The following is a 26,623-nucleotide window of genomic DNA, read 5'->3' as shown; positions in this document are numbered from 1 at the left end:
TATTCAACTGACTTGCAGGTGTGCTGAGATGTCCAACACACACAGGCTGAAGGGAGACCAAAAATACCATGGGGGCCTGAGAACTCCTCTTGTAGTGCAACACACACCCAGGGCCTTCCACCCACCAGGAACTGTACAAAACCAAGTGCAGCACCTTGCAGGAGCAAGGATCCAGATGACGTCCCCTGAACCACATCAGTGGCACAGACATGGAAGCAATTCAGGAAAGAATTGTTCTATAGAATGGATACAATGCCCAGCAGGAGCAGGAAGTGTCACAAGTCAAATAGGATGAAGCCAATAGAATATTTTATTGCACACTTTTTTGGCCATGCAGCAAAATACAGCTCTATATAAAGGAAGTCTTTATTCTTCCAAAGACAAAGGACTTAGACACTTAAAATAAAAGTATTTAGCCTCCTTTCCCTGCACTTCCCCAAGCTTACCAGTAATGTCAGCGTGCATCTGCACAAAGAGAGGGTTCTTGCTCAGCCCACCACACAGGAACAGCGTGGTGATGTCATGTCCTGCAGCCTGCATCGCCTCCAAAATATGTCTTGTTCCTAACTTCAAAAAGAGGGGAAGAAACAGAACCAGATGAGCACAGGAGAGCAGCCACAGGAACAGAACTACACGTGCATGGCAAAGACATCCCCACCAAAACCTTCTCTTTGCTTTGTGCAACAGCATCTGAAAATCCATCTCAGTAAAGAGGTTTCAGTTCTGAAGCCAAATAGCAAAACAGAACAAAAAGAGAACAGCAAATAAAAAACTGTGTTTTCTGTCTTTTCAGCAAAAAGGAAAACCTGAAGAATTTTGTATTGGCTTAACTATTTCTCTTGGCCTTTGCCCTATGCAAAAAAAAATGTTCCACTTCATGGCTGGGTTAATTGAAATATCTTGAATGCAGGCATATTTTAAACTTTTCATTTACAGTCTCCATTCTGAGAAACTCACATCAGAATGACAGAAGTAAATGCTTTGCCATTTCCAAAAAAAAATCTTGTCTCTTTTTATTTGCTTTGCTTCCCTCCTCACTGAAGTCAACCTTCTCCCTATTTCCCTTTTGCAAGAATATTTTCTGTTTCTTTGAAAAACTGTTTGACCAAAAATAATTCCTAGCTCTTTATGATACCTTGGAAGTTAAGTTTGAAGCTCAGACTTGACAAAATGTCAAATTCAAGGCAAAACGTTGCCCAGGCTGACTCTTTGTAGGCAGATTCCCCACAAAACTCAATCTGGTCAGAGTTTTCATGAACTGTTATTTAAGTTTTCTTTAGGCCATGCTCCAGTTCATTAAGAGGGCTGCAGCTGCAACAAACCCCTCTTCAAATAAAAGCTACTGAAAAATGAACTTGCACGATTCCACCAGGCTGAAGACATCCACAGTGAATGCCCAGCACTATTCTGGACATGCCTTCAAATGTATTTTGATTTTTAGACAAGCAGTTCAGAGGAACCTGAGCAGCCCCAGCCCCAGCTGACTGAATCCATCGCTTCCCTATTGACACAGAGGGCTGATTTCCAAATCGCACAGCCACGATTTTCATTATGGAAAAATAAAGTGCTCCAAAAGGAGTCTGTCTGCTCAGAACAGGCTGGACAGCCACAATTACATCTCTGATCATGTTCTCATCCGTCCAACTGTTGCACTGCATTTTGCAGTGAATAGTTAAAGGGAGATTCTCTTTCACTGCTTCTGAAATTCAAATTTATGAACAACTTCTCTCACAACATACACACGTCAAAGACCCTGAGAAAGAACATGCTGTGAAAATTATTTTGTGTTTACCTGCCTGGAAAATTGTATTCACATAGCAATTTAAATTAAAGCCAGACTTATTTCACTGTGGGTGGGGGGGAACTAATTTAATCCTGGATTGGAGAAAATGCAAATTGAGGGGCTTCAAATGCAAATTTTATATAAAAAGGAAAAAGCATCTCCTGCTGAAAAGAAAACTAGAGATTAACATTCTGTGGGCAGGCCTACACTTTGTACAAGATTTTTACATAGGTTTAAAGTTTATCTTGCACCCATTGAAGACAGCTAATGGTACAGGATTACTACAACTGTTTCCTTCAATAAAACTGAAGCTAAAATTGGGAGTGAAAATTTAATTTCCTAGGTATCCCATTAGCTATTAGTAAATATATCTAGTCAAAACCAATGTTCTCTGTCTACTTTTTAGTTACTGTTTCAATAATGCTTTGGGGAAAAAAATAATTTCCCTTAATTTACAGTGAAAAGAAAACTACAATATGGCCTTTTTACATCAAATCAGCCCAATCAGCTCTCCAAAAGATATGCAGCTGCTGAATTTACTGTTCAAGACAGTATTTGTGTTTTACAATAAAGTTGGAGCTGTATCATATAATGAGATAATAGGTGACTTTCCCAGGATTTCCAGCAGAGAAGGTTTCCACTTCGTTAGCACGAGATAATCGCAGGGCACCTGTTCCAGACTGGGAAGTTCCTTTCAGGGGCAGGATCAGTCCCTGGCATTGTTTAACCTCTCCTCCACATTCTTCTTTCAATGGTGGGATTATACTGAAGCATCAGGTATAACCCAGCTACATTCATCTGCAAAAGGCTCCAAACTCACAACAATGAATCCCAGGCTGGGGTTAAATTCTCATTATTTGCTGAAGAGGGAGGGTTAACACATAAGATGTACAATTCCCAGTAAATTTACAGCAGCCGCCCACCCTCTCCATCCCAGATGGCTGACCCAGCCTAGAAAAGTTGTTGTTTAACCAGGAGAGGAGTTTGGAAGTTTTCCAGCTGAGCAGAGTTTTGTCAGGAAAACTCCCCAATTCATCAGACTGTTCACGTTTTGCAAAAACACCTCAAGTTCAACAAATTTTTAAAAAAATAAAAATAAAAAATTTGCAGAAAGGATGCTAAAGAGATGTGGATTTTGGTCACGAGAGGGCTAGGAACAGCACGTCCCACTGGAAACACCCTGAGCCAGGCTTTCCAAACCACTCCTATGAGCCAGGGTTTCACCTCAAAACTTCTCAAGAACTGGAAATCCTGAGTTCGAGAAAAAACCGGGGCAGGAAGAAAGGTATTCCGACAAAATTCCCCATCTCCACGTGCTGGCAAACGGGAGGGACATTCCCAGCCTCCCTGCCCTGCCCGCTTTTGTCCAACCAGGGCCACGGGCTGGGACTGCTCCCTCGGGGCAGGGACACGAGGGGGAAGATCTGCCCTGGTGGGTCTGAACCACAGCCCCTCCCCTGCTCAGCCTGGCACAGGGCTCTGCCTCACCCACTGGGCAGGCAGGGCAAATCCATGGATATGGGAACAATCTGAAGCTGAGCCTTTTCAGGGCAGCGCAGGGTACCCTTTGTACAATTGCCAAAGCGTTTCTCCCCCTCTCTCAGCCTCTCTCTAGACAGCTGGGATGTTAACACTGCTCCTTGTACTGTCAGCCTCCTCCCTCACATCTGCACCAGAGGCAAAAAGCTCTGCTTACAGAATTGCCATAAGGACAAGATTTTTAGGGGAGCATCTTCCCCACAGTCTGTTGATTACCCACCAGTTGGGAGTGGTCACCAATGTGGGCAAACAGTAACTTGCAGCTTTAAGAAGCCCATTAAGTGAACTCGTGTATTGTTAGAAATCTGGTTAGCAGAAGGGAACGATCAGTCTGCCACAGAACACGAGACAATTAATTTCTTCTTTTATGCACTAAGAATGTCTTACAGCAATGGCTTGGATCGTGGCCAAGTAGATAAGGGCAAGTTCATCCAGACCCCGAGACAGTGTTAGTCCAACAACCTGTGCAAAGATCAAAAAGATGTAAAAACCCAGTCAAAGTAAAACTCCATTATTTTCTATGGCTTCTTGTTGTAACAAGTTCTAACTCCAAGCCTTACTCCTGTGAGCTGTACACATAATGTTATGTTAAACATGTTATTCCTGATCTGGGGAAGAACCACATAAATTATCCTTGCCCCTTGTGAAGAAATAAAGAACAAACAGCATATTGTATGGGATTAGAGATAGATTAACTCTGACAGTTTTATGTTATGACTCAGATATTGCTCGTGAATGTATTTAATGTAATAATATGAAGATGCTATTACATAAAAATAACTTTTTAAAAGCATTTCTCCCCCTCCCTCTCAAGCACCCTAGCACTGAAACACAATTAATAATTAAATACTGTATCTTAACCTCCTTTGCTGTGACATAAATCAATACTGCACTGTAGTTACTCTGGATTAATATCAGGCAAGACCTGAATGCAGACATAATTGTGACAGAAAAAATGGGTTGCTATTACCAGTATTTGCATACAGCCATCATACCAAGGAAATTCTGATTCTGCTGCAGCATATAATTCTTTCATAAAATAATGGAGGTTTTATTAGGATCTAAAAATATATAGGTACTTTTTTTTTTATGTTTCCCTCATTTGTGGTTTAAAACATGCTGCAGTGCTTATGCCTTTCCTGTCTCAGCCTTAAATACAGCAGATTTTGGTGCTGGTGAGTAGCTTGAGAGGCTCACTTGAAGGACAATTTGCCATTTTGAAGGAGATTTTTGCATTAATCACCAGGTATTTTGGTATCACCCAATTATACCCTTACGATACCCTTCTGTTACAGTTCTGCACAGCCCTTGCTTGTGAGTGAGCTGATCTACCACTCTAAATTCCATGAAGAGGAACACCCAAACTCTGAAAAGCTGTCTAAATCAACCACCTATCATCACAGTAATTAATTCCTTTCCCAGACAGGTCTACCCAAATTTGTGTTGAAACTCATCGCAACAAATACGCAGAATTTGGTACACAGGTGAGATAACAACAGCAAGAGCTGTGAAATGTGATTCCTAGGAAAGGTACTGGGACACACACAGCATTCCTCATGTTTTTAGAAAATTAATGTGGCTGTAGTGATATCTCAAGTACAATGATCTCTGGTTTTCTACTGAAACATCAGCAATGCAGCAAGAAACCCAAATCCTTTGGGATAGTGTAAATAGCTAAGGAGGAGTACGCTCAAAATTGAAGAAAAGCTCCTTCCAAACTGCTTTTTTTTTTTTTTTTTCTACCCTGTATTGACCTTTTTGCAAAGACAGGCTGTTTCTTACCATGCCCTTTAGTGTCAGATCTGTTAAGGGAGATCTGTTACCATGGAAATCTGGCCAAACATGTAAATCAACAGTGAGGAAACCCACAGGCAAAGATTTCTTAATCAGATCCAGGTGACTGTTCAAGTATGTATATATACTGTGAGCACTGCAAGAAAAACAAGTTGGGAAAAGAGGGGGGAGGTTATTCATCAAACATAAAACATTTGTACTACCATCAAATGCAGGAACCCCATCAAAGCACAGCAAAATCCCACTGCCTGCCAAGGCCATGGCACTGCAGGGATGTCTCTGTGCACGTGTGCTCAACAGGCCATCAGAATTCCTGAATTTCCCGGGATGAGGGGAGATAATGTGACCTTGAGTTTGTCCACTGACTCCTAAGGGTCCCCAGAGCTGTTTGAGATTTGGGGGCTGCTGCTGCTCCTCTCCCACAGCTGAGAGGGAGGAGTAGGAGGATTCCAGACAGAAATGAAAACCAAATTCCTGTGCAAATGTTTAAAAATTTCTCTGATTAATCAATAGTGCTGGATGTACAGCTTTCCTTTTTTAAGCCATAATTATTTCAATGTGTGTTATGATTAAAATGCAGCACTAAGGGTGGAGGAGAGAAAGTGAGTGGCTGCTATTTTAGGGAGGAGCTCAACATGGGCCTAAATATGACTGTATCTAAGTTCAGATGCTACACCCAACTCCACAATATCCAACAGACTTTTTTCCTGGACTTAGGACTAATGGTGAATTCTTCAATGCCTTGGCTTGCAATGACTCTAGTGACATTCCATTTTAAAAATGTTGCAATTACACTCTGAATATTTTTTTTCAAACTCTCATCCTATCACAAACAAACCCATATATATTTTCCAACTCCTTGGAAATCTCCAAGTGGGGCATTTAATTCTAGACATGTGGGTCAATAATAGCATCTAACCCTAATTCCAATTGATTAGTCATTGTCTCATCCACTGCAGACCCAAACAGTGATATTCATTTAGCCTCTACATGTATATTCAATCATGCACTAATGAGATCCCTAAGGGAATTTGGCATATGCTTTACTAGTTTGACTTCTGACCCACTAGCAGCTGTATATTTATACTTTGCATTCAACCATTCAGCTGCATGTTTTTTCAATTATACCTTACCATGTGTACACTATCAGAGGGTATCATTCAAAATGAAGTACACTTGGAAGACATTAAAATAACTAATTTACATCCTTATTCACGTCCTTTAAAATGTACTTTATGTGTCTTCCTGGACCTGAATTATGATAATTTGGAGGTCACCATCACTTTTTTCCCGTTGTTGTAAAAGTGGCCCTGTTTTCTCCGTCCCTAAAGACTCTACTACAAGCAGTACATGCTGAGGATAAAGTCATTTTAATTCCAGTCTCAGGCATGGCTTGACTGTTGGGAAGGATAAAAAAGGAAAGCTTCACTCAACCACAGACCCACCAGACATCCCAGCTTCTTTCTCATCTCTTTCCTGGTTGATAGCTCTCACAAGGATTAGCCATTTGTGCAGCTCTGTCAGAACACAAGCACTGAACAAAAGGAGGCTGAAGTTGAGCCAAATACGCTTAAAATCCACATAACCTTGGAATTACACTTTTTTCCACACCTTTTCACCTTTTTTTTCCTAAATATAGATAAAGGTTCAAGGCACTACATTTGGACTGAGTGACCAGCAAAATCCTTCAAACACTTTCCAGTTCCTGGTTTACCACCTTTGTGTTTAACACAGTATAACATCACCAGCTCCTGGAGCTTTTTCCCTTCAGTTCTATGAGAAGGTATCAGTGGCAGCTGCCTCTGACCTGCAGAGCTGAGCAGGAGCTGCTGCCATGAAAAAGGAACTGTGCTGAAAGCAGAGAATAAGAAATCAATGCAAGTCTGCTCAGAGTTATGTTCATACCTGGGACACGACTTCAGAAAGCAACCAGAGGTTGGTATTTAATCTGTTCAGGAATCATGGAAGATGCCATCAGGTATCTTTCAGGGAAAAAAAATCTAAAAATTCCGGATTTCTAAATTGAAAAAAAAGGTTCTAAACCATCTAGAGTTACAGAAAACTGCCAAATATGATTATTATGTTCTGCTAGAAAGATCCCAGAATTGCTGATCGATCCCGTGTGTGTTAACTTCAATGCTTTCTTTTCAGGAGATCTCTCTTTAGATGGGAAAATGACATTGACATCTATAGGAAAGGGAATTCTGCCCTGAAACATCACTTCACCAAGTGCCAAAGGACATAGAAACTTTGCTGTCAGTTAGGCACTTTTCTTCTCCAGAGATTAGAAATGGTCACTCTAGAAAACAGAATTATTTAAACTTAAAAGCAAAAATTATCATATTCTTTAATTTTTAAAAATTTTCTACTCTAATCTACCTGTACAGAATTTAACAGAGCAGTGATGACTAAATGTCAGATGTACACAAGGTGTAGGATGAAGAGCAAAAGTGATACATCACAGCAATTTCTGCTACTCACTGAATTGCCTGAAAAACCCTAAGTTTTGGTGCTCACCGATTTTGCCCACCAGATTGACCAAATGCTAAATTTAAATTGTCCAGAAAATCCTCCTGTAATCCAACCCTCTCCAGTTCCAGTAAAAGAAGGGTGAAAAAAGAACCCAGGAATAGGACTGGGAGGGTTGCACAAGCCTGGCCTTCAGCAGCAGTGGTCAGAGCTGGTTGTCTGAGCCTCTCACGCCCTTACAAGTCACCACAAATCTCTGCACCGGTGCTAAACACAGCTGGAAATCTGCTCTGGTGTGGGCAAAGGGGAGTTTGCACAGGGAACCTCCTGAGATCAGCTGCTCAGCAGGGACTGCAGCTCCAAACCTGCTTCTTAGCAGCATCAGCAGAAAGGGAGGACAGGTTTGGGGAAGCAGAAGGAGTTGATAGGCAGCAGCAAGCAAGAGGCACGGATTTGTGACCTCTGATGTTCTTTTTTTAATGAGCTACACATGCATGTGCTTAACTCTTCACTGCACTGCACCCAGCATGGGAAGCAAAGGCAGCATGGAACTGCACACCAAAGTATGGAACTCTCATTTGCAATGGCTGAACAGGATTCAAATTCCTACGCCCACACAGAGAATAATAAACCAAATTCTCTGAACTATTCTGCTGAGAATTCCAGTGAAATAACTTATCATCACCAATAGCCCTCCAAAACAAGATACCATGTTTGAAGGGAACCTACAAGAAAGATGGAGACAATTACAAGGGCCTGGAGACATAGGGAATGGCTTCAAACTGCCAGAGGGCAGGGCTAGATGGGATATTGGGAAGTAATTCCTCCCTGTGAGGGTGGGGAGGCCCTGGAACAGGTTGTCCAGAGAAGCTGTGGCTGCCCCATCCCTGGAAGTGTCCAAAGCCAGGTTGGAGCAACGTGGAAGAGTGGAAGGTGTCCCTGCCCATGGCAGGGGGTGGGACTGGATGGGCTCTCAGGTCCCTTCCAACCCAAACCGGTCTGGGATTCTGTGTATTAATTATATGACTTAATGTAAGTAAAACATCATCCAGAGTTTGGACCAACAGCAGCTACTACTTGCACCTCTGATGAGGCTGAAGTTTGTGAACCATGTAAAAATAGGAAAAAATAAGGAGGAAAAATAAGTTCAAATTTCAAAGTTCTTGATTTTTGTCTGTTCAAATTAAATTCTTCAAATTTAACAAATATTTGAGAAGGACGGGGAGAAAGAGGATGAGAGAATTAATACTGTTTAGTAAATTTATAGCTATACCAATGCTTCATTAGGAGAGTGTTATCTGGAAAGCATTACAAAAATACCATTGAGCAAATTAACTTCATAAAATATTACCACTCTTTTTATAAAACATTACAACTCTTACTATCAGTGCTATTCTCCATTCTACTAACTGCAGGAGACTCAAATCCAAAGTTATGACACCATACCCTTGGATAATATGGAGTTCTACTCCCAATATTCTGTGTTTAGTGTCCTGTTCACATCACAGTCTCAGTTTTTGCACTGTGGCATTAGCTGTGGTCAGTCAGCTCAGCATCAGACCCAAAAGACACAAGTAGGCTACTCAATAGGCATTTTTCCAGCACAAAAAAAATGGTTTATCCTGGCATTACAGACTAAACTGTTTGTCTTATGTTTGTGCTTCAAATAGGGGCACTGGAAAAATGGCCTGAAAGCCAGAATTTTGAAAAGGACCCAGTTCAATCTTTATTCCAAACATACACAGATGCATTTATTTCCTGATTTCCTTTTGCAGAGAACAACAAAGAGAATTCTAGGAAGCATGAATCTGTTTCATATTGAATGAAGTCCAATACATTTCTGGGAATCCTGGTCAAGTTCTTAACAAACAAGTAAGGCAGTGGGCCCTGCAAGGCAAGGAAGGGTCATCCAGAGAAACCAGGTAGGGCTTTATCTCCCCGGGGAGGACTGAAACTAACTCTGTAACTACACGTGCTTAATCCATCTATCACGACTGACCCTGCCTCTCAGACCAGAGGGAGAAACTGAAGGGAAAATGCCAAGTTTGCTGGTTTTTTTCTTTAATCTAAGGAGGAAAAAGACATTAAAAGAGAATCACATTTTCATCCAACGTGCCCAGCTGTTCAGCTGAGACCTCTCTGGGAGTGATGTGAACCATCTTAGCATGAATCCAAGCCAAAAAAGCTTGAGAAAGTCCAGGCCTGACAGAAGTGTCTGAACTGTCTTCATCCACTTCTAAAGCAGAACAAGCTCAAATTCCACATCACACACAGCCTCTGGTTCAAGGAATCCTGGAGTTACCTCCAAGTCACCCCTCCATTTTACGTTTTGTCTGAAAATCCATCCTGGGTTTCTCTGTTCTATTTGTGCTGCCATGCAGGAGTTTCTCATACAGTGGCTACACCTTCCTTTAGATGACTGTTTCAAAAATACTGAGTAATATATTCCTAATTAAGCCATATCTCCTCCTTAGACCTTAATTGTTCCACCTACAAATTAAGACACATTATTAGCCCAAGGCATGGAGATCTGCTGAACAGGGCTGGTGCTATGGAATCAAGAAATACCCTGGCCTGGATAGAAAAGCTGAAAAGCAAAAAGTTAATATCATTACTTAGATATGCCAAAGGTATCTGAGGGGAGTTTAAACCTTTTCTTTTTGAGCAATCACCTGGAAAGTCTTCATAAATACTTCCAGCCCACTACCAGACTGTTAATTCCCCTGATTCAGAATGAGGACACTACTGGGAATACAGTGTGCATCAGTTTGTAAGGCAGGGATGTGATAAAGGAATAAAACAGTGACCTGGCTGCAGCTTTTGCCTCTAATTCTGGAAAGGCGACATGGCCTTGCACCACATGATCGATCTGAAAAAGAGAAAAGCAACATTTTGGGGATGATTACATCTTAAAAATTCAGTCCTGGAAAAGGGAAAGGCAGTATCATAGCTCTAAAAGAGACAAAAGAGCTTCTAAATTACTCATGAAGTGTTAAATCCTAGACCTAGAGAAGCCAATGGCAAAACTCCCGCTGACATTCAGGATTTGGCATATAAACACTAAGAAAAACAACCAACTTTGCACCAAACCCAGGCCAAAATCTAAGCATGCAGCTCCTCAGTCAGGAGAGCAAGGTGAAAGGATGACTTTTTCCTGTCCTCTTGTCTCTCCAATTCTGCATAGATATCCTCATTGGAATTCTACCAGAAGCATCTTCTTGGCCCAAACCCCTACATCTTTCTCTATCACACTGTTATGATAAAACACGAGGTGTGTTGTCATCCTGATAGATGCTTCATACATTCATTGCAGGAAACAAAATGTATACCCTGAGAAGCAATTACTGCTATAAAAGAAGATCAATATAAGCTCTGCCTTATACTGAATTTATAAATCAGCTTGTCCTTCCACTCCAGAGTGGTTACCATTACTCACAAAACAAAGTATCAGATAGAATAATATGGGCTTTTAAGACAATAATTCAGCAGGTTTTGTGGCCTCTTGGTAATATCCCATCAGAGATGACAGTAAAAGCTAAGGAGGCAAAACTAGAGCTACTCAAGAGCACTGAGTGTATTTGGCAATACTTATTGGCAGCAAATCACATTAGTATTTAATCTTTAACAGCATGAACCATAGTCCTGAACCATATAATGAAAAATACACACACGGGAACATAGCAAAGAAAATAATACATGTCTGTTCTTCCTGAGATTGGCATCAAAGACAGAGTTCAAACCAGAATGCACCAGAAACACAGCTCAGGCCTGAACTCTGCAATCCTGCATCATCTCTTCAGAACACAAGGGCAGCTCCTAAATTCAGAATTAAATCTGTAAATGAGTATTACATATTGGTGTGTGCTATGAAAACACTGTTACACAAAACTTTTACAGGAGTTATGAAGTTTGATATTTAAATGCCCTTAATTCAAGCCATGGCCACATGAGGGATGCATCTAGAAACCCTTTTCTGCTATTTTTTATTTCACAGTTTGTAATGATGTCATGCCATCCTTTGTTGTGCAGTATCTTTCTTCTTATAAATTTTGAAAATACAGTGTAAAACCCCATTCAATATACAGCTAAACAAGAATTTTCAGAATGAGGGACTTCTTAATTCTTCATTTGCACTCTATCTAAAACAGTTTTCAAAATCCAACTGGTTTCTTTTGCAGCTGTATCAAAAAAAAATAGAACTTTTTAAAGGGAACTGTATCAGTTTTACTTTTAAGATGTTTGAGCAGACTTCAAATTTTATGGAAATAATTCACCTTGGGGCATTGATCAAGCAATGGAAAGAATCCCTAAACATGTCCTTATTTTTTGTTTGTTTTCAGAAAACTTTAGGTGTGAGGAAGCAGGAGCTTTGAAATGACAGAGATAATAAATGCAATGTACCCTGCACAGTGCACATGGCACTGTCTCCTCCCATGGCTCCCTACGTGTTTTTTGTTCATACCACCTCAAGAAAATCACATGGGATATTCCAAAAGTGCTTTAATAAGACACTTTCCCTAATATTCCTCACAGTGCTTCAAACTGACTTTTGCTATGGGTCCTAACAAGACCATTCATTTTTTCCAGTAATTTCTTTAATGATTCAGAAATGTCTTGTTCTCTGGTACAAGAAAGGAAAGGATTTTAAAAATCATCTTTTTGAAAAGCCCTAACTCTCATTGTACATTTTAAGTGTGGAACCACTGTGAACCAGCCAAGAGAAACTACTGACTGGCTGTATCCTGTCTGGAGCTTAGATAAGTGTATTTACCTGCTTGGGATTCAGCACACAGAACCTTCCCTCTCAAAAGTGTTCTTGCAAAGCAACACACAAGATTTGCCATTTTGCTTGGAAAATGGTGGTGTTATGAGCATATGTTTATTATTTTATATAGATATTGTTTCATTTTATGTCTGGTTGTAGCAGTTATTTGTAAAATGGGACACTTTGTGGTTCTAGCCCAGTCTCAACTTGAAAAATTTAAAGCACACACATCCCATCTGCTGCAAAAGCAGTTTTTAGCCACAAGGCTAAGGATGGGCTGGAGATGGGGTGGAAAGACAGGCTGCAGGAGGAGGAATGACTGTGCCACTGAAGCTGTGACACAGAGGAATGTCAGGTTGACGTGGCCAAGGAGGGAGCACAGAAGGGATCTCCATTCACAGCTCAGTTTGGGGTGTGTCCAGGCTTTCCCATCCAGGAGGATTTGTGCCTCTCATTCAGTGACTGTTCCATATGGAATGTATAAATGCAGTGATGCCCCAATGCATTTCCTGGCCATGTACTCCCATCTCCAGGCTTTTAAAGAGGTGGGTGGTGCTGAGTCAGAGAGCGATTACAGCTGCAATTGGTGACAGACCAAACCCACCTGCACTTGGGACTTTCCAAGAGGACGCCCACAGGCCTGGGCCTGTCTCCTGCAGCCTCTCCAGAGGCCCTGCAGGTCAGCCCTGAGGGCAGCCAGTGTTTCCACAGGTTGGGCCAGATGCCACAGGGAGCCCCAGAAGCTCCAGGGTTAAGTGGTTACTGAACTCTTGCTGACACCTTTGGACTCGAGCCTAAATACTGTTGTGTACCTGTAGCCTTTCTTTACAGTTGATATCAGTGTTTTAGTTCTGACTGCCTTCCTGTAAATAAGAAAATTAATTTTTTAATGAACCCAGCTTGGCTTTAATTTTTGTTGGTAAATTAGATTGACCTAATAGTGGTAGACTCTTTGTAGGGAGGAGAGAACTGAGGTGATGGAATAATATGTTGCTGTTATTACTATTCTGTCCATACATCTTTCATTTATGGTCGTAAATGAGCACAACTGATCTATATAATACAATATCTATTTCTTCATATTTCTTCATATATTTTTCTTCATCTCAAAGTCTGTTTCAGCCTCCTGCTAAAGTAAAGAATGAAGCCTATTTGCCTGTAAGATAATTACAATAACCATCACCATCACCACCATAAAAGGAAGACGTGCCCTGTATGTAATCCCCTATCTATATGCAAATTAACATTATGTAAGAGACGTAACACTCATCTAATTGTTAATTGCTTTCAGCAGCCTAGTACATCCCATGATCTTTCAGAGGTGTTTCAGGTCTGAATTGCCAGTGATGGTATCCCAAGACCTGTCCGTGGCTCCAAACACTCACCAGTTTTCCTGTAGCACTTTGGCCTCCCTCATTCAACCACAATCCAGGTACCATTGCAGAGAAATATGGTCCCCAAACACCAGGCACAAAAATGGGGGTTTCACTGACCTGGAAAAGCAACAGAAAGCTCTGGTGAATCAAAGCGCTTGTCAAAGTAGGAACTTCACAATTAAAGCTTGGAAGCTATCAGAGTCCAGTACTGAGACAATTCCTGCTCCTCCTCTGGAGTTACCAATGGAAGTGGAGATGTACAGGTAGAGATTTACTCTAAAAAAATGTGGAGAAATGTGTTCCCCCATTTACATGATTTTTGCTGATAAGACACACCTGCCCCCACTCATCCCCACTGACAGAACAGCTGAACCGGGCCAAACAGAAAGTGTGAAATTTCAGGAATAGGAGCTGTATTTTACAGGGGGAGGGAAACTGCCTCATTTCTCCAGAAAAAGGCCTTATTTAGAGTGACAAGTAGGATACAACACTCTGCTTGATTGTCAGCAGCAAACACAGCCAATGCAATTGCCAATAAGAGCGTCCAGAGCACCCATCCTGTACATTTGGAGAGTTCAGAATCAGGAAGGAATCCTGCTGACAGAGGACAGTGATGTCCCCTGAGGTCTGCCATCAGCTCCCAAGGCTGGGAGTGGAACCTCAAGTTCCAATGCCCTCACAGCACTGCCAGGAGAGTTGGGTGCCTCGGGTAGAAGCTGCAAACCTGGGCTGGGATCTGCCTGGGTTCAATAGGAAACGTGCCTGGGCAAACACCAGATTCTGCCCCTTACTTAGGCTTAGCTTTCCACAAACCACTCCTTGCTTCACACTTGTGAGGGCAGATCAGGCAGGTATCTGAGCACTGGCTCCCAGGCACGGAGCAGGGCCGTGCTCTACCACTTGCACACAAACAGCCCCGGCACAGTGACGGCCCCTGCACTCCCTGCTTCAGTGGTTAGACCACTCAGGATGTGGGAGACACTGCTTCATTTCCTTTCTCTGCTTCAGAAGATGCAAATTACCAGTTTATAAGGGTGGAGGGCATTTTCCTTCCTCTTACAAAGTGGTTCCACTTTCAATAGACCAGACAGACTTTCTAGACTTCTTTCTGGTTCTGCAGAAAGTAACACTCTCCAGTCTAGCAAGTAAGGCCCAGCACGCACCAGAAACTGAGATGGTGGAACTTGGGTCCCAGCACCTGCTCCAAAGACTAATTGTGAATTCCCCACTGGTTGAACATGGAATTCTTGCAGCAGGGGCTGGAGGAGACAGGCCATCCATGCCCTGCCAGGTTACCTGCTTCTCTTGGAAGCAGGATCCATGTTTCCTCCTCTTCCAGGACCACGTATATATACCCAAGTTAGACACAGCCATGATTTCACTGGGAAAAGAGAACAGCAGTGCAGTCCTACACCATCCCATGATTTATGCTGCACTTCCCACTGATGATGGCTAAATCTGCAACTGTGTGTTCTAGAAAGTGGGAACTACTAGCAGAGAAGGATACAAGAGAACTAATTGCCTAACAAAATCAGTCTGTGTGTTTCCAATGCTGAAGAGCAAAACCAGAGGTCTTAGTCAATGGGACAATGGGGTTTTTTTGTATTTAGACCTCGCTCCTCAATAGCAAAATTCTAGACCCATTGAAGGATGCTCAACGTTTGCTGTTGAATTCAATAAAGCCTGGACTTCACATCAAAATAGTTTTGAGAATAATTAAAAATTCAGGCCTGTTCCTGTTAAACTTGATGCACATTCTCTCTATATTTAAACAGGCTGAACTTTAAAGGCAGTTTTTACTAGCAACTAGGGAATATGCTCCAAGATGCAGTTTACTGGCATTTGTGCATCACACATGTTTAGTAAATACAGCAGCAGGGAGGTTGCTGCACAAACAATAGTCTACTCAAGCCATAAACTTACAGTACAGCTGATTCTTGTCGGGAAGTTAAGTAGGAAAACAAAACAACAAAAATTTGTTTTTCAAAATCCATCACCACAGTGTCAAGAAATGCTGGTTTCTCTCAGGAACACATCTAACAAATCTGGGAATCCTGCTTGGTTCTCCCGTGTCAGCTCTAATGCCCTGACTTACTCTCCCTACAGATGTATGTGCACACGTGTGTCTGTGTGTCTGTGCAAGATTTTGGCTGACTAAACCCATTAGAGCAAGAATAGCTGCACTGAATTTACAAAGGCATTTATGACTCCAAGTGGACGAAGCTACGTCAAAAACATTGCAAGGACATTTGGTTTTGTTTTGTTTTCTCTTAAAACTACAAATTAATACAGCTTTGAGTTTTCATCACCTCGATGGGGCAAGCCTTCTTTTACGATTTCAATAACAAAATGAAGTGCAACAAAAAGCAAATCCTAAAACAAACTGATTTTTAGACCAATTCCACTTCACTGACCTTACTGAGAATGCAGCATGTGGTCAAAGTTACCCATCAGTATCTGCTCTGAACTAGTGATGGAAGCATGGGGAGAACCCAAACATCCCAACTCATTCCCATCCTATAGCTATGGACACAGCACAGTGTCTCAGTAGGTGACAAAGAACATGTAGGGCAGAAGGGGCCTGGGGGTTTGAAGTCTTATCTCAAAATATTTGTGATGCAGCAAACCTTGCAGTGTTCTGCAGCCTGCCGAAGGAAAAATCTGGTTATGCCAAAGGGATCAAGCTGAAAATCTGCTGTGTCTCTGAAAAAACCAAGTAGCCAAAAGACATTAAAGGCATCAAAACGCTTTATGAAATCAGGGGAAAGTCTAAACATCAAGAAGGACAATAGAGTTTATAAAATAAAAAACAAAACCCACACCTTTTCTCTGTCATTAGTCCACAATTTACCAAATTGTTCTGTAAGTCTGACAACACCAAGATGTTTAGATTAATTAAAAGACCAAATTCTCCCTGCAGCCAGTACTTCTGACCTAGTGTTTTGGACAGTCACAGGAATTTAGGACAGGATATTTCCATGCTGGCTCTTCTCACATTACACTGAGACCTTCCTATCCTCTTACTACTGAAGTACCGTTTGTACACATTCCAGCAAACTTTCAACACATGAGCACAGCAAACGAGGGCATTGGGAATTGCCACACTGATGAATAAAGCCAGCGGGGCACTTGGTTATCAGTTTTGTTGCTGTGGGAACTTTTAACTGGAATAAAGAACAAGGGCTGTCATGTTGGGCTTTACTGATGATAGGGCATCATCAGATTTCCCATTTCCCCCTTTCACTTAAGGAGATTAATTCACATTTTGCAGACTCTGAGCTTTGATGCACATGGAAAGGAGGAAAACTGGGAATAACAAACTCCCCAAAACAGACACACAATCTTTGAGAAGCAACAGCGTGAGCATCCTCCTGTAGCTATATGCATCAGAAACAGCAAATGGTTTCCATTTCTCCTCCTTGAAATATTTGGACGGTGATTAAATCTTTCAAGCCACGCAGCTGGCATTTGTATTTTCATAATAAAAAGTCCTAATTCTGTTTGAGTATACATCCCACCCAATCCCACTAAAACACACGACTAGACAGAGGCATAAGGTTGGAGAAACAGTGCAAAGTTTGCTGCAGAACCCAGAAGAAAAGAAAAGCACAATTTGCCAGATTCAGGGCTATTTTGGTTACACTAACACCACGTCTCTTTTACAGCTTTCAATTGCCTTCAGACATTCTTATGGCGGTATAGGAGGATCAATGTCATTATTTTTTTTTCCTTTAATGAGCTTAAGAAAATCCTTAATCTTTTTAGTAGAAAAACAACATGTGTTTCAGATTAATGGGCAATTGATTTTTGTTTTTAAAGCAAATAAGAGATGTCATCCTTCTCTGGAAGTTAAAATACAAATTCAAAGGGAGCCCAAGATTTTCTGCCTTCCATTTAACTGAAATTCCTCCTGTGACACACTCCCACTGTGAGACATAGTAACAGTTATTATCTCCTATATAGAGTGAAACTGAAACACAGAGAGGATATCCTCTGCTAGAGGTGAGAGTGATCTCTGCACAATTAATGCAGCAGGAATTTGAAGACAGAAGATGAGAGGAATCTGAACCTGTTCAGACTTTGAGTCATAAGCTGCATCTATAAATATTTCAGCTGAACGTGTTCACACAGAGACTGTTGCCCTCATGGGGGATGATGCCAACTTAGACAAGGATTACACCCAGACATGCAATTCCACTTCACAGTTACTCTGTCTGGGCATGGGGGGGAATCCTTTAGTGCATGGAAATGTCACCTTTCCCTGTCTCCCCAACACACACATTCCTACTTGCTCAGCCCCATCATTTTGGGTGAAATGAGAACTGAGCAGTTCCAAGAGTCCTGCTCATTTGAAGGGGAAAAAAGAGTTCCACACCTTCTGAAAGGAAGAAGAGGGAAATAAAGTTCTCTCTGGGTGGGTTTAACCTCAGCATGTGCCTTATAAAAGATCATACTAATATGTAAGATATGTAAACATTATAGAGCAATCAGAAACAAATGAAAGGATGAATTCAGTTTAACAATATTCAGCTGTGGTGCAACTGCCAGAAGGCACTTTTTGTTATGAATAGATCATTTGGATGAGTTACAGGCCAGACTTGAACCCTGGCGTGCGCTGGGAAAATCAATGTCAAACTACCTAAGATCAGAAGGTATCAGCAGCACATCTGGCAGCCCACAGAAATGAAAAATGTTTTTAAAATATAAAAGGCTATATAAAACTAAGGTAAGGTAAGAAAGGACCTGCTTAAATGGCACTAATACGAGATCTGTAATGTATTTAATTTAGATTAGTCCTTCCCACTTGCCTCTCCCTTTAAAACGAAGGCAGGCAAAAAAATCCACTTCTGTTAGAAAAGTCTACCTGGAAAAAAGCAGGAGAGGCCAATTCACAGCTCATGTGAGTGAATCAGGGCAGCCAGTGCCTTTAACCCAAGTTCAGCTTTCAGGACTGTCCCCGAATCCAAGGACAGGACAGAACACAGACCTTCACAGACAAGCATCACCTGGGCATCCAGCCACGCCATCAAATGAGCAAGTGGCACTGTGACATTTGTTTTACTTAGCTTTGTTTTCCTGGACCAGCCATAATGATCAGGCACATGCTTGTGTTTCCTCTTCAGCTTTATGTAAATGTTACGGCAATCAGAGACAAGATAAAATAAAACACACCATGCTGGAGAGAGCAGTTTTGTGGAAGCATGAATTTCAGCAGAATTTTCTTCCCTAGTTAACACCATCTGTTGCTGGTGTAGGCTTACTAAAACTCCTTCAGTAACACTGACAGAGAATTTGGAGAATTTGGCTATTACCTGAAAAGCAAGTCTTTATGTTAGAAAGATATACTGCTACACCCATCTTCTACCATTTTAATTTCTGCTTCCTAATACCGAGCTTCTGATATGCGGCAGCATTCTGGTATCGCTATCAGATTCTCTATTTACTTGCAATATGCCACAGACACAGGAAATCACATTTCTGTGGGACTGTTCTTGACTTACACTCACTCCCATGAAAGCAACTTTAATCCTTTATTCTACTTTTAGAGTCAAGTCACATTAGAGTCAAAACTTTTTAAGGTAATTATTTGTTAAGGAGAAGCTAGGTCAGAAAATTTGTTTGAAAATCACCTCACTTATCAGCTTCTATAGCCAGAAATTCAGAATAACAGCTGCTTTTGTTAGGCTAAGACAGGTATGAAGAAAAGATCTAAGATATTAATGGAGAGAGCAGAGAAAGAAACAAGGAAAAGCACCGTATCAGTCACCAACTAATAAATGCTCTTTACAGTTCTGGACTTTGATCATTGACAAGTCAAATACTTTCATTAACTTTTCTGCTGACTTTTAACTTTCAAAGTTTCTGACTGACTGTGGATTGAGAATACTGACAGTCATTCAATTCAGAGGCTTTACACCAGTGCATAAAATCCTGTATTAAGAAAACTCTATCATTTTGCTTCTGCTGACAGATGGGTCTTAGAGAGCTACTCGACCCCAACTCTCTGACAAAGAATGAAAGAGATTCATAAAAAAAAAAGGAAAGAACTCAAAGGGAAACCCAAGAATGTTTCATTTCTAGGTTTCTGGTTCAAACTTAGGTCATAGTAATAGCTACTGAATGTGTGATTTAATAACAGCACTTTCTGGTGGCATATAGATATATATATATACATATATATAAACTGGGCAGAGCTGGGGCATGAAATTGTGTTTTCAGTGAACTGATGCCTACTCTAAAATTGCCACCCTGGCATTATTTCTCATGCACTAAATGAGTTTAAAACTAAGCTTCCCCATAACTCTGGAGGCAATTTTCTAAGTTAAATGTATGGTGCACCAAGTCAACTTCTTAAAATATATCTATTAGTAGTAGTAATTACATATTAAACACAAAACAGTATTCTACCTTTAGCCTGGTGTAAGATATATTTAAGAAAATAAGGTCTTGGAACATAAGAAATGCACTTCAGGACACAAAGGAAATTAAAATGTATTAATATTCCAATTCCTACAGGTCATATACTGCCAGCAATTTATTTGCTTATATTTTAAGCTCAGGTCCCCTGGCCATCACGGGTTTGCTATGCAGCTGCATAGCTTGTGGTGGGCAAGTCACCAGCTCTGCTCCACGTGACAGGCTGGCATCCCCTGAGCCATCCTCAGTGACAGATTTATTCTGCAGTGATATTAAGACCAGACCACAAAAATCTTTGCACAGAGCTCACTTTATCCCACTGGAAGGATGGAAGTTACACAAGTGACAACAACAACAGAGAGGGAATGAGGACTTTGGGGTTCTGCCTGAGCACAGCCATCCATGGATTATTTTGTGACCTGTTTACAGGGAGCTGAAGAATTCTGGCTTAGGGGATACAAAACACTTCCATAAATGCCTCACTGAGTACGCACCTCATCACTTATTGCCAAGGCTGTGCCACAGAGACCTGGGAAGTTCAATCCCCTTTGTAATTATTTCCCAGACAAAACTCTCAGTAAAACTAGGAGACACAAATGAATTCCTAGAGACCACTGTTACCTCTTACTCCAAGTAGTAACCTGTGTGGTAAGGGCAGCAAAATGTGGATGACACACATGCAGAACTACTTCTCATTTTCTGAATTCTCCATAAAACATTAACTGGTCTACAAACTAGAGACCAAACCAGGTATGTGATTAATGTGCAGTAAAGAAACCACACTCCCAGGGCAACTTGATTGCTTCATCTCTGAAAATACTTCAGGTGAGTTATACATTGGGACTATATACTGCACAACCCAGCTTTGTATCTAACAAGAACTAATACTTTCAGTAAAACTTCACTGAGTTTATTAAACATTTGCACAGTTAGATTTTTTTCAAGGCTAAATAAGGAAAGGTATTCGAAAAAAAATTAAAACTTACAGTTTTTAATAAAAGAATAGGTGGACCCAGAATAATATTAGTCAACTTGTACTGAGTTTATATTTATTGGTATAAAGAGGAATTCATCTAGACCAGCAGAAGGGAAGGAGAAAGAAAAAGAGAAGAAGGAGGAGGAACAGAAGCAGGAGAAGAGGAATGTTGCAGTGGGGATCCTGCAACACGCATATATCAAACCAGGAGTCCCGTGGAAAGGAAATATATATGGACAGACAGATTCTTGCTAGCTGTTTCAGAGATGTTTATTTCTCCAGCCGCATGGCCGGGGCTCTGCCCAGGAACTGTTCCAGTCACGGGACCAAGGGTCCTTCTGCCCGCGCAGGGAACACAAACCAACCCATGGGAACGAGGCTGAGCAGGGGCAGGGAAGCCCCGTGTCTGTGCCCTCAGGGCCCCTCTCCCAGGGCTACACGGCGGGGGAGGGACCCCAACAGAGGAAGAAGGTACTGGTTCTTAAAACAGTTAGAACACATCAATTAAAATGTTGTTTAAAACTGACTACAACAAAAAAAAAAATCACATTTAGCAAAAACCAAAACCACTTCTGTTTTACTCAGCAGTATTTTAAAAATGCAACAGATCAGGCAGGGAATAAAGAGGTCACAGGCTGCACCTGTATGAACAGCTTTTCTGGAGAAACTAAAACTAGTTTGAAGCTATATTTCTGAGAAAAGCTTCTGACAGTGGATGCTCTGGGGCTGAACCAATTCACTGCTGTCCTCAACAGAGCCCAGACCCCCTGCACCTCCTGAGGCCCATTTTCAGGCAGCAGCCAGGTCTAGCCTCTTCATCTGAGCTGGCTGTGGGTATTTTTTCCAATAGGCTGCATCAATTTTCAGCCCAAGGTATGTTTGGTATTAGAATGTCTTAGGGTACAGCCACATGAATAAATTATTATGGGCAAAACTTGGAGGTCAGTTGCCCAGCAAAACCACCTCTACTCATCATCTCTCTGTGGTGTATGGTGTGACAGATCCCAGGGACCTGGCACATTCCACAGGAAACCAGGGCCAGGAGTGCTGCTGGGGAGTTGCTGACATGCTACAAATACTCACTATAGATTACCCAGTCCATTTCTTCAGCTGCCCCTACTCTTATTTCACGATCGCACAAAAGGATTTTAAAAACTTATTTTTGCTTTTTTTTTAAATACAAGTCTTATGAAAGAAGCTGGCAACGATATCAGCTTCAAACATTAACCAGTCAAGTTGGACAATTGATACTTGTTTTAAATAGAACAATACTTTTCACATTATTAAATCCTGCCATTTTCCCAAGGGGACAATAGAGTGCAAGACTGGTACCTACCTCTCCTACTGTAAACTTTTGACTTTCTCTCTTTGTCCTCAAACCTCTAAATTCAAAAGCAGAATATAAAACCAGGAAAAAAAATGAAAATTACACTGGAAGCAAAAAACACTCTTCATTTTGTTTGCATTACTATTATCTAAGTAAAAATGGGGAGATGTTAATAAAACAGAAGTTGAGAGGGCCATGTCTGAATGTGTTCCTCAAGTCCTGTTCCAGTTCTTTGCTGAATTATACCTGCTGTTTCCAGAAGACAGGAGCTGTAATGGGACATGAGCATTTGGAAGTTGGCCACTTAAAGCACAAGCTAGAAGAGGAGCATGGCTTAATGGTACCTGTATCAGGAGCATTAACTAACCACCCTACCAGGCCACCTGTAGCCCTTTTGAGAGAAACAACCAGAGAGGGGAAATACAAAAATCAATGCTGTGGAATAGACATGAAGTTCTCAACCTTCTATGAGATCTTCTGCCAATGATCTCCCGACCATGACTTTCCTGAACCACTGTGAGCAGCAGACTGTCAGGTTTCCATTCGTGTGGGTGCAATTCACCCATGAAGCATCAAAAACCTCTGAATCATATCTGTGAATCAGGGTCACAAACCCCACACGTGATGGAAGAGAACAGCAGCTTGGGGTTAGGGAGCTCTGCCACCTTGGAAAGCTGAGACTCCTGCCAGAAAGAGGCAAGTCCTGGATCAGCTCGGGATCTAACAGATGATCTTCAAAAAAATGTCATAGCCTAAAAAGGGTCAGAGGTGTAGATGTATGTGTTTCCTTTCTAGAGTAATGGTGCTGTTTGCTTTGTAGAACGAAAGGTGTCATGAGGCACTATCAGATGGCTGAGACTGGACTCAAGAACAGGGAATCATTCCCAGAGAGGGGCTGGAGCAGGGGGATCAAACAAGTTCTGTATCAGCACAAGGAGAGCCCAGGAGGGTCTAGGGAGCAGTGTCAGATTATCAGGTCACTCAGAGTCATTGATGAGAGGGGTCTCCAGGAGCACAAACAAGTCTAAGCACAGCATCTGCCTCTGGAACTGTCCCTGGGTTTGCTGTCCCTGGACACAGAAAAAAACAAACCCTGGTGTCCTCCACAGAAAGTCTGCACCCCTGTGAAGCTTTTCTTCCTTGTGTGTGAGGTTAACCTCCTGTGTTTATTCCAGGAAGCAAACCTGGAATTAAGCCTGGGACAGCTTGAGAGTTTCAGCTCTGGAAGAAGTTAAATGGGATTGAATTCAGGGGTAATCAGTCCAGACTCAGTCAACATCCACCATTTCCTTCTGCCTCAATCAGAGATGCAAGAACTTCAAAAGTCTTGTCAAGGACCCTGACTGAATGCTCAGCTTTGCAACAAACCCTTTAAATTAGATGAATTTTGACTGTTCCAAGCTTAAATGTTCATATCCATTTACTTCTGCTTTTTATCAGTATCCATTAACACTAAACTTATTTATGTTTCAGCTTGGGAAAGTACACAATGGACACACAGTAGCCTATGATCCTTTTCTTTGTATTCCCAAAGGTCAAGGTTTCTTTCAGAAATTGGTAAAAAAAGACCTTTAATCTGTTAAATTTTGTTTTCAAAATCCAAAACAGAAAAAAAAAAGCCCACATTTGTGATGGATTCAGATGCTTTTTGCTAAGCACTTAAGCACTAACAGTTCTGCATTGATTTATTTTATTGTTTTATTTAGTGAAATGTCTGGATACAGATATACACATTAACCTTTTCTTTTTTTTTTTTTGCTCATATTTACTGCGTCGCCTTCCTTGAAATGGGAACTACAAGTGCTTTGATAAATGGACTGAAAGGTTGTCTGGTTACCCCATGGCTTCTCCTTGTGTCCTTGCTGAAATGCTATTCTGGACCCTTCTGCAGCAGTGCTGCTCCATGACTCACAGCAGTTACTTCTGTGCCTCTCAAAACAATAGTTCACTGGGGATCCAGGGCCTCAAATGAGCTACAACCATTTATTCCACCCATTTATTTTTACTTCTGCTCCAATGATAGATATTCACTGTCATGAAATGCCAGTTTGTGTGAAGATCATAAATCTTCCGGCACAGACAACTAATTGCAGGCCATTTTAACTATGCACTTGATAACACTACAATTTGCTGCTGTGGTAAGTTAAATCCCTTAAAGCTCATCACAGTATGAACTAACTTTTCTCATGTTTAAAAAACAAAATCAAACCCCAAAAGCCACATAGTGCCTTCTAACCTGTTGTTAACAGTGGGCAGTAACAGGTGGCTTAGTGAAGATCACAGGAATACCGTGAACATACAATAATAACTCTCACAAAAATGTCCTCCCAGCCTCCAGTGAGATGAAGTTCAAGCAAATTTCTGCTCTTACTTTCAACCAACACAAGAAACCAAGTCTTCAGAAGTGACTGGTACTGCAAACAGACCCCACCTCTCAGTTTTCATGAACAAAAGCTCCATTTGTGCACTAGAAAATAAATTTACTATAATGACAACTTAGAGACCAGTGCATGTCTTTTACAAGAACACTGGACTTTTTTAAGTGTCTCAGAGTTATTCCTTTAGCTCATAGCCCTTTAAACTTCAGTTCTGGTTCCTAAACAAACATCTTTTAGATACTTCTTGCAGAAGGATCTTATTTTAGGAGACTACCAAGACCTCATCCCAACCTTTCAGGTTGGGAACTGTGCACATGGAACAGCTGTGTCACAAATACCAAAACAAACTCTACCCCTAAATGGTACCTGAGAAAAGCCCTCCAGGACTCCCAGCCAAACTCTGAGGATTTCCAGGCAGGCCCAGTCCTTGTCACCATGGCTGGATGCCCACATACCTTAAGGACTTTCTTATTTATTGCATAATACAGTTCATTTTAGAGATTTTCCTTTTTCCCCATTATCTAAGTGTTCCTTCTACATCAGTGAAGGCCACTACCAACAACAGTATCATGCCTACAGCTCAATAAATCCTCTGCAATACCCCTGGAGTTGGAAGCAGATTTACATTATATGGGATATGCATTCACACACTATTTAAAACATACTTTTAAACATTTGAATAACTAAATGGGTAAATCCTGAGGACCTTACCCAGTGTTTATTCAGCCCTTACTTACTGAGACAAATTCCCAAGGACAGAGTAAACAGTGAGAGAGGACCTCAGGCCTTTACCCACAGCTATAAACAATGAACTCAGCATAAACTGTGATTCCCAGCTGACACTGGGAGAAAAGCAGCAGTTAATGCTTCCCCCCAGTTTGCTTCCAGAGTGATTATATGAGAAGAGATTTACTTTCTCCCTAAAAGAACTTGCCCCATCCAAGATATTGCCCCATCCACAGCTGGAATAGCAACAAGGAACTTAGATGAAGAACTACTGATTCATGAGACAATGAATAGAATTGGAAATGGAGGGGGAAAGCCTTAATAGGAGGCCTGATGCCCAAAGACTGGTGGAATTTGTCTGTGTGGGGAAACTTTTGCTGTTAAGAGGAATAAACAGCACAGCATCTCTACCCCCTTGACCATGGAGCCCTTAATACTCAGCACTCTTGTATCACACCTTGCATTGGAAAGATGTTTGTCTGCACGGCTTTGTGCTCACAGTGCAAGTAGAGGAACTAAAGAAAAGCAATCATCTGACAGAATCATAGAGCAAACCAACTCACTAAACAAAATATGGGATTTTGACCCCAGTTTTCACAACCCTCATTGCAAATAAGGCAAATTCCAAAATTTTAGAACTAACAGAAAACCCTTAAGTTGCTTTTCATACAATTATTGTATTCCCTCGAAAATTCCATTTCATTGTTCCAGGGCCCAGAAACAACCTACGAGATGACCAAGAATATCCCTTATCATATGTAATTTATATTTTATTCTTTTACAGTTATTGTAAGAAAAGGAGCACAAAATTTGAGTCCTTTTTGTTCTCCCTGAGATCCAGACACGCAGAGCAAGCAGCCTGTTCAGTAAACTCATGCCTACTCACAGAAACGAGAGACAAGGGATCTGGAAAGGTCATTCATTATATATACTTATGCTTGTGATCTGAGAAAAATCCCCTATCCAGCTCTCCTTGGAGCAGAACGCTCCAGGAAGACACCTGGGGTTGCTCAAGACTTTGGGCTTCAGGCTAATCCATCCTTCTGGGTCTAGAGAGGAGTGATCAGATTTGG

The 26,623-nt window shown here is 41.3% G+C and overlaps 1 protein-coding gene across 13 annotated transcripts in view; it reads right to left on the bottom strand.

Moving 5' to 3' along the window:
• FGGY (FGGY carbohydrate kinase domain containing) overlaps nt 1–26,623 on the bottom strand; it is a 259,987-nt gene that overhangs the window by 33,451 nt on the left and 199,913 nt on the right. For 12 of the 13 annotated variants that reach the window (XM_032117383.1, XM_032117385.1, XM_032117374.1 and 9 more), the window contains 5 exons: nt 13,736–13,843; nt 10,393–10,454; nt 5,105–5,252; nt 3,710–3,784; nt 447–567 (listed from right to left, as the gene is read on the bottom strand). In XM_032117383.1, the coding sequence (XP_031973274.1) occupies nt 447–567; nt 3,710–3,784; nt 5,105–5,252; nt 10,393–10,454; nt 13,736–13,843 (514 nt within the window). The remainder of the gene's footprint in view (nt 1–446; nt 568–3,709; nt 3,785–5,104; nt 5,253–10,392; nt 10,455–13,735; nt 13,844–26,623) is intronic. The other variant, XM_032117382.1, reaches the window with a different exon arrangement.

The sequence above is a fragment of the Corvus moneduloides genome, chromosome 9 (assembly GCF_009650955.1).
Source record: "Corvus moneduloides isolate bCorMon1 chromosome 9, bCorMon1.pri, whole genome shotgun sequence".
Taxonomy (NCBI): domain Eukaryota; kingdom Metazoa; phylum Chordata; class Aves; order Passeriformes; family Corvidae; genus Corvus; species Corvus moneduloides.
This window is presented reverse-complemented; position numbering and strand designations above follow the sequence as displayed.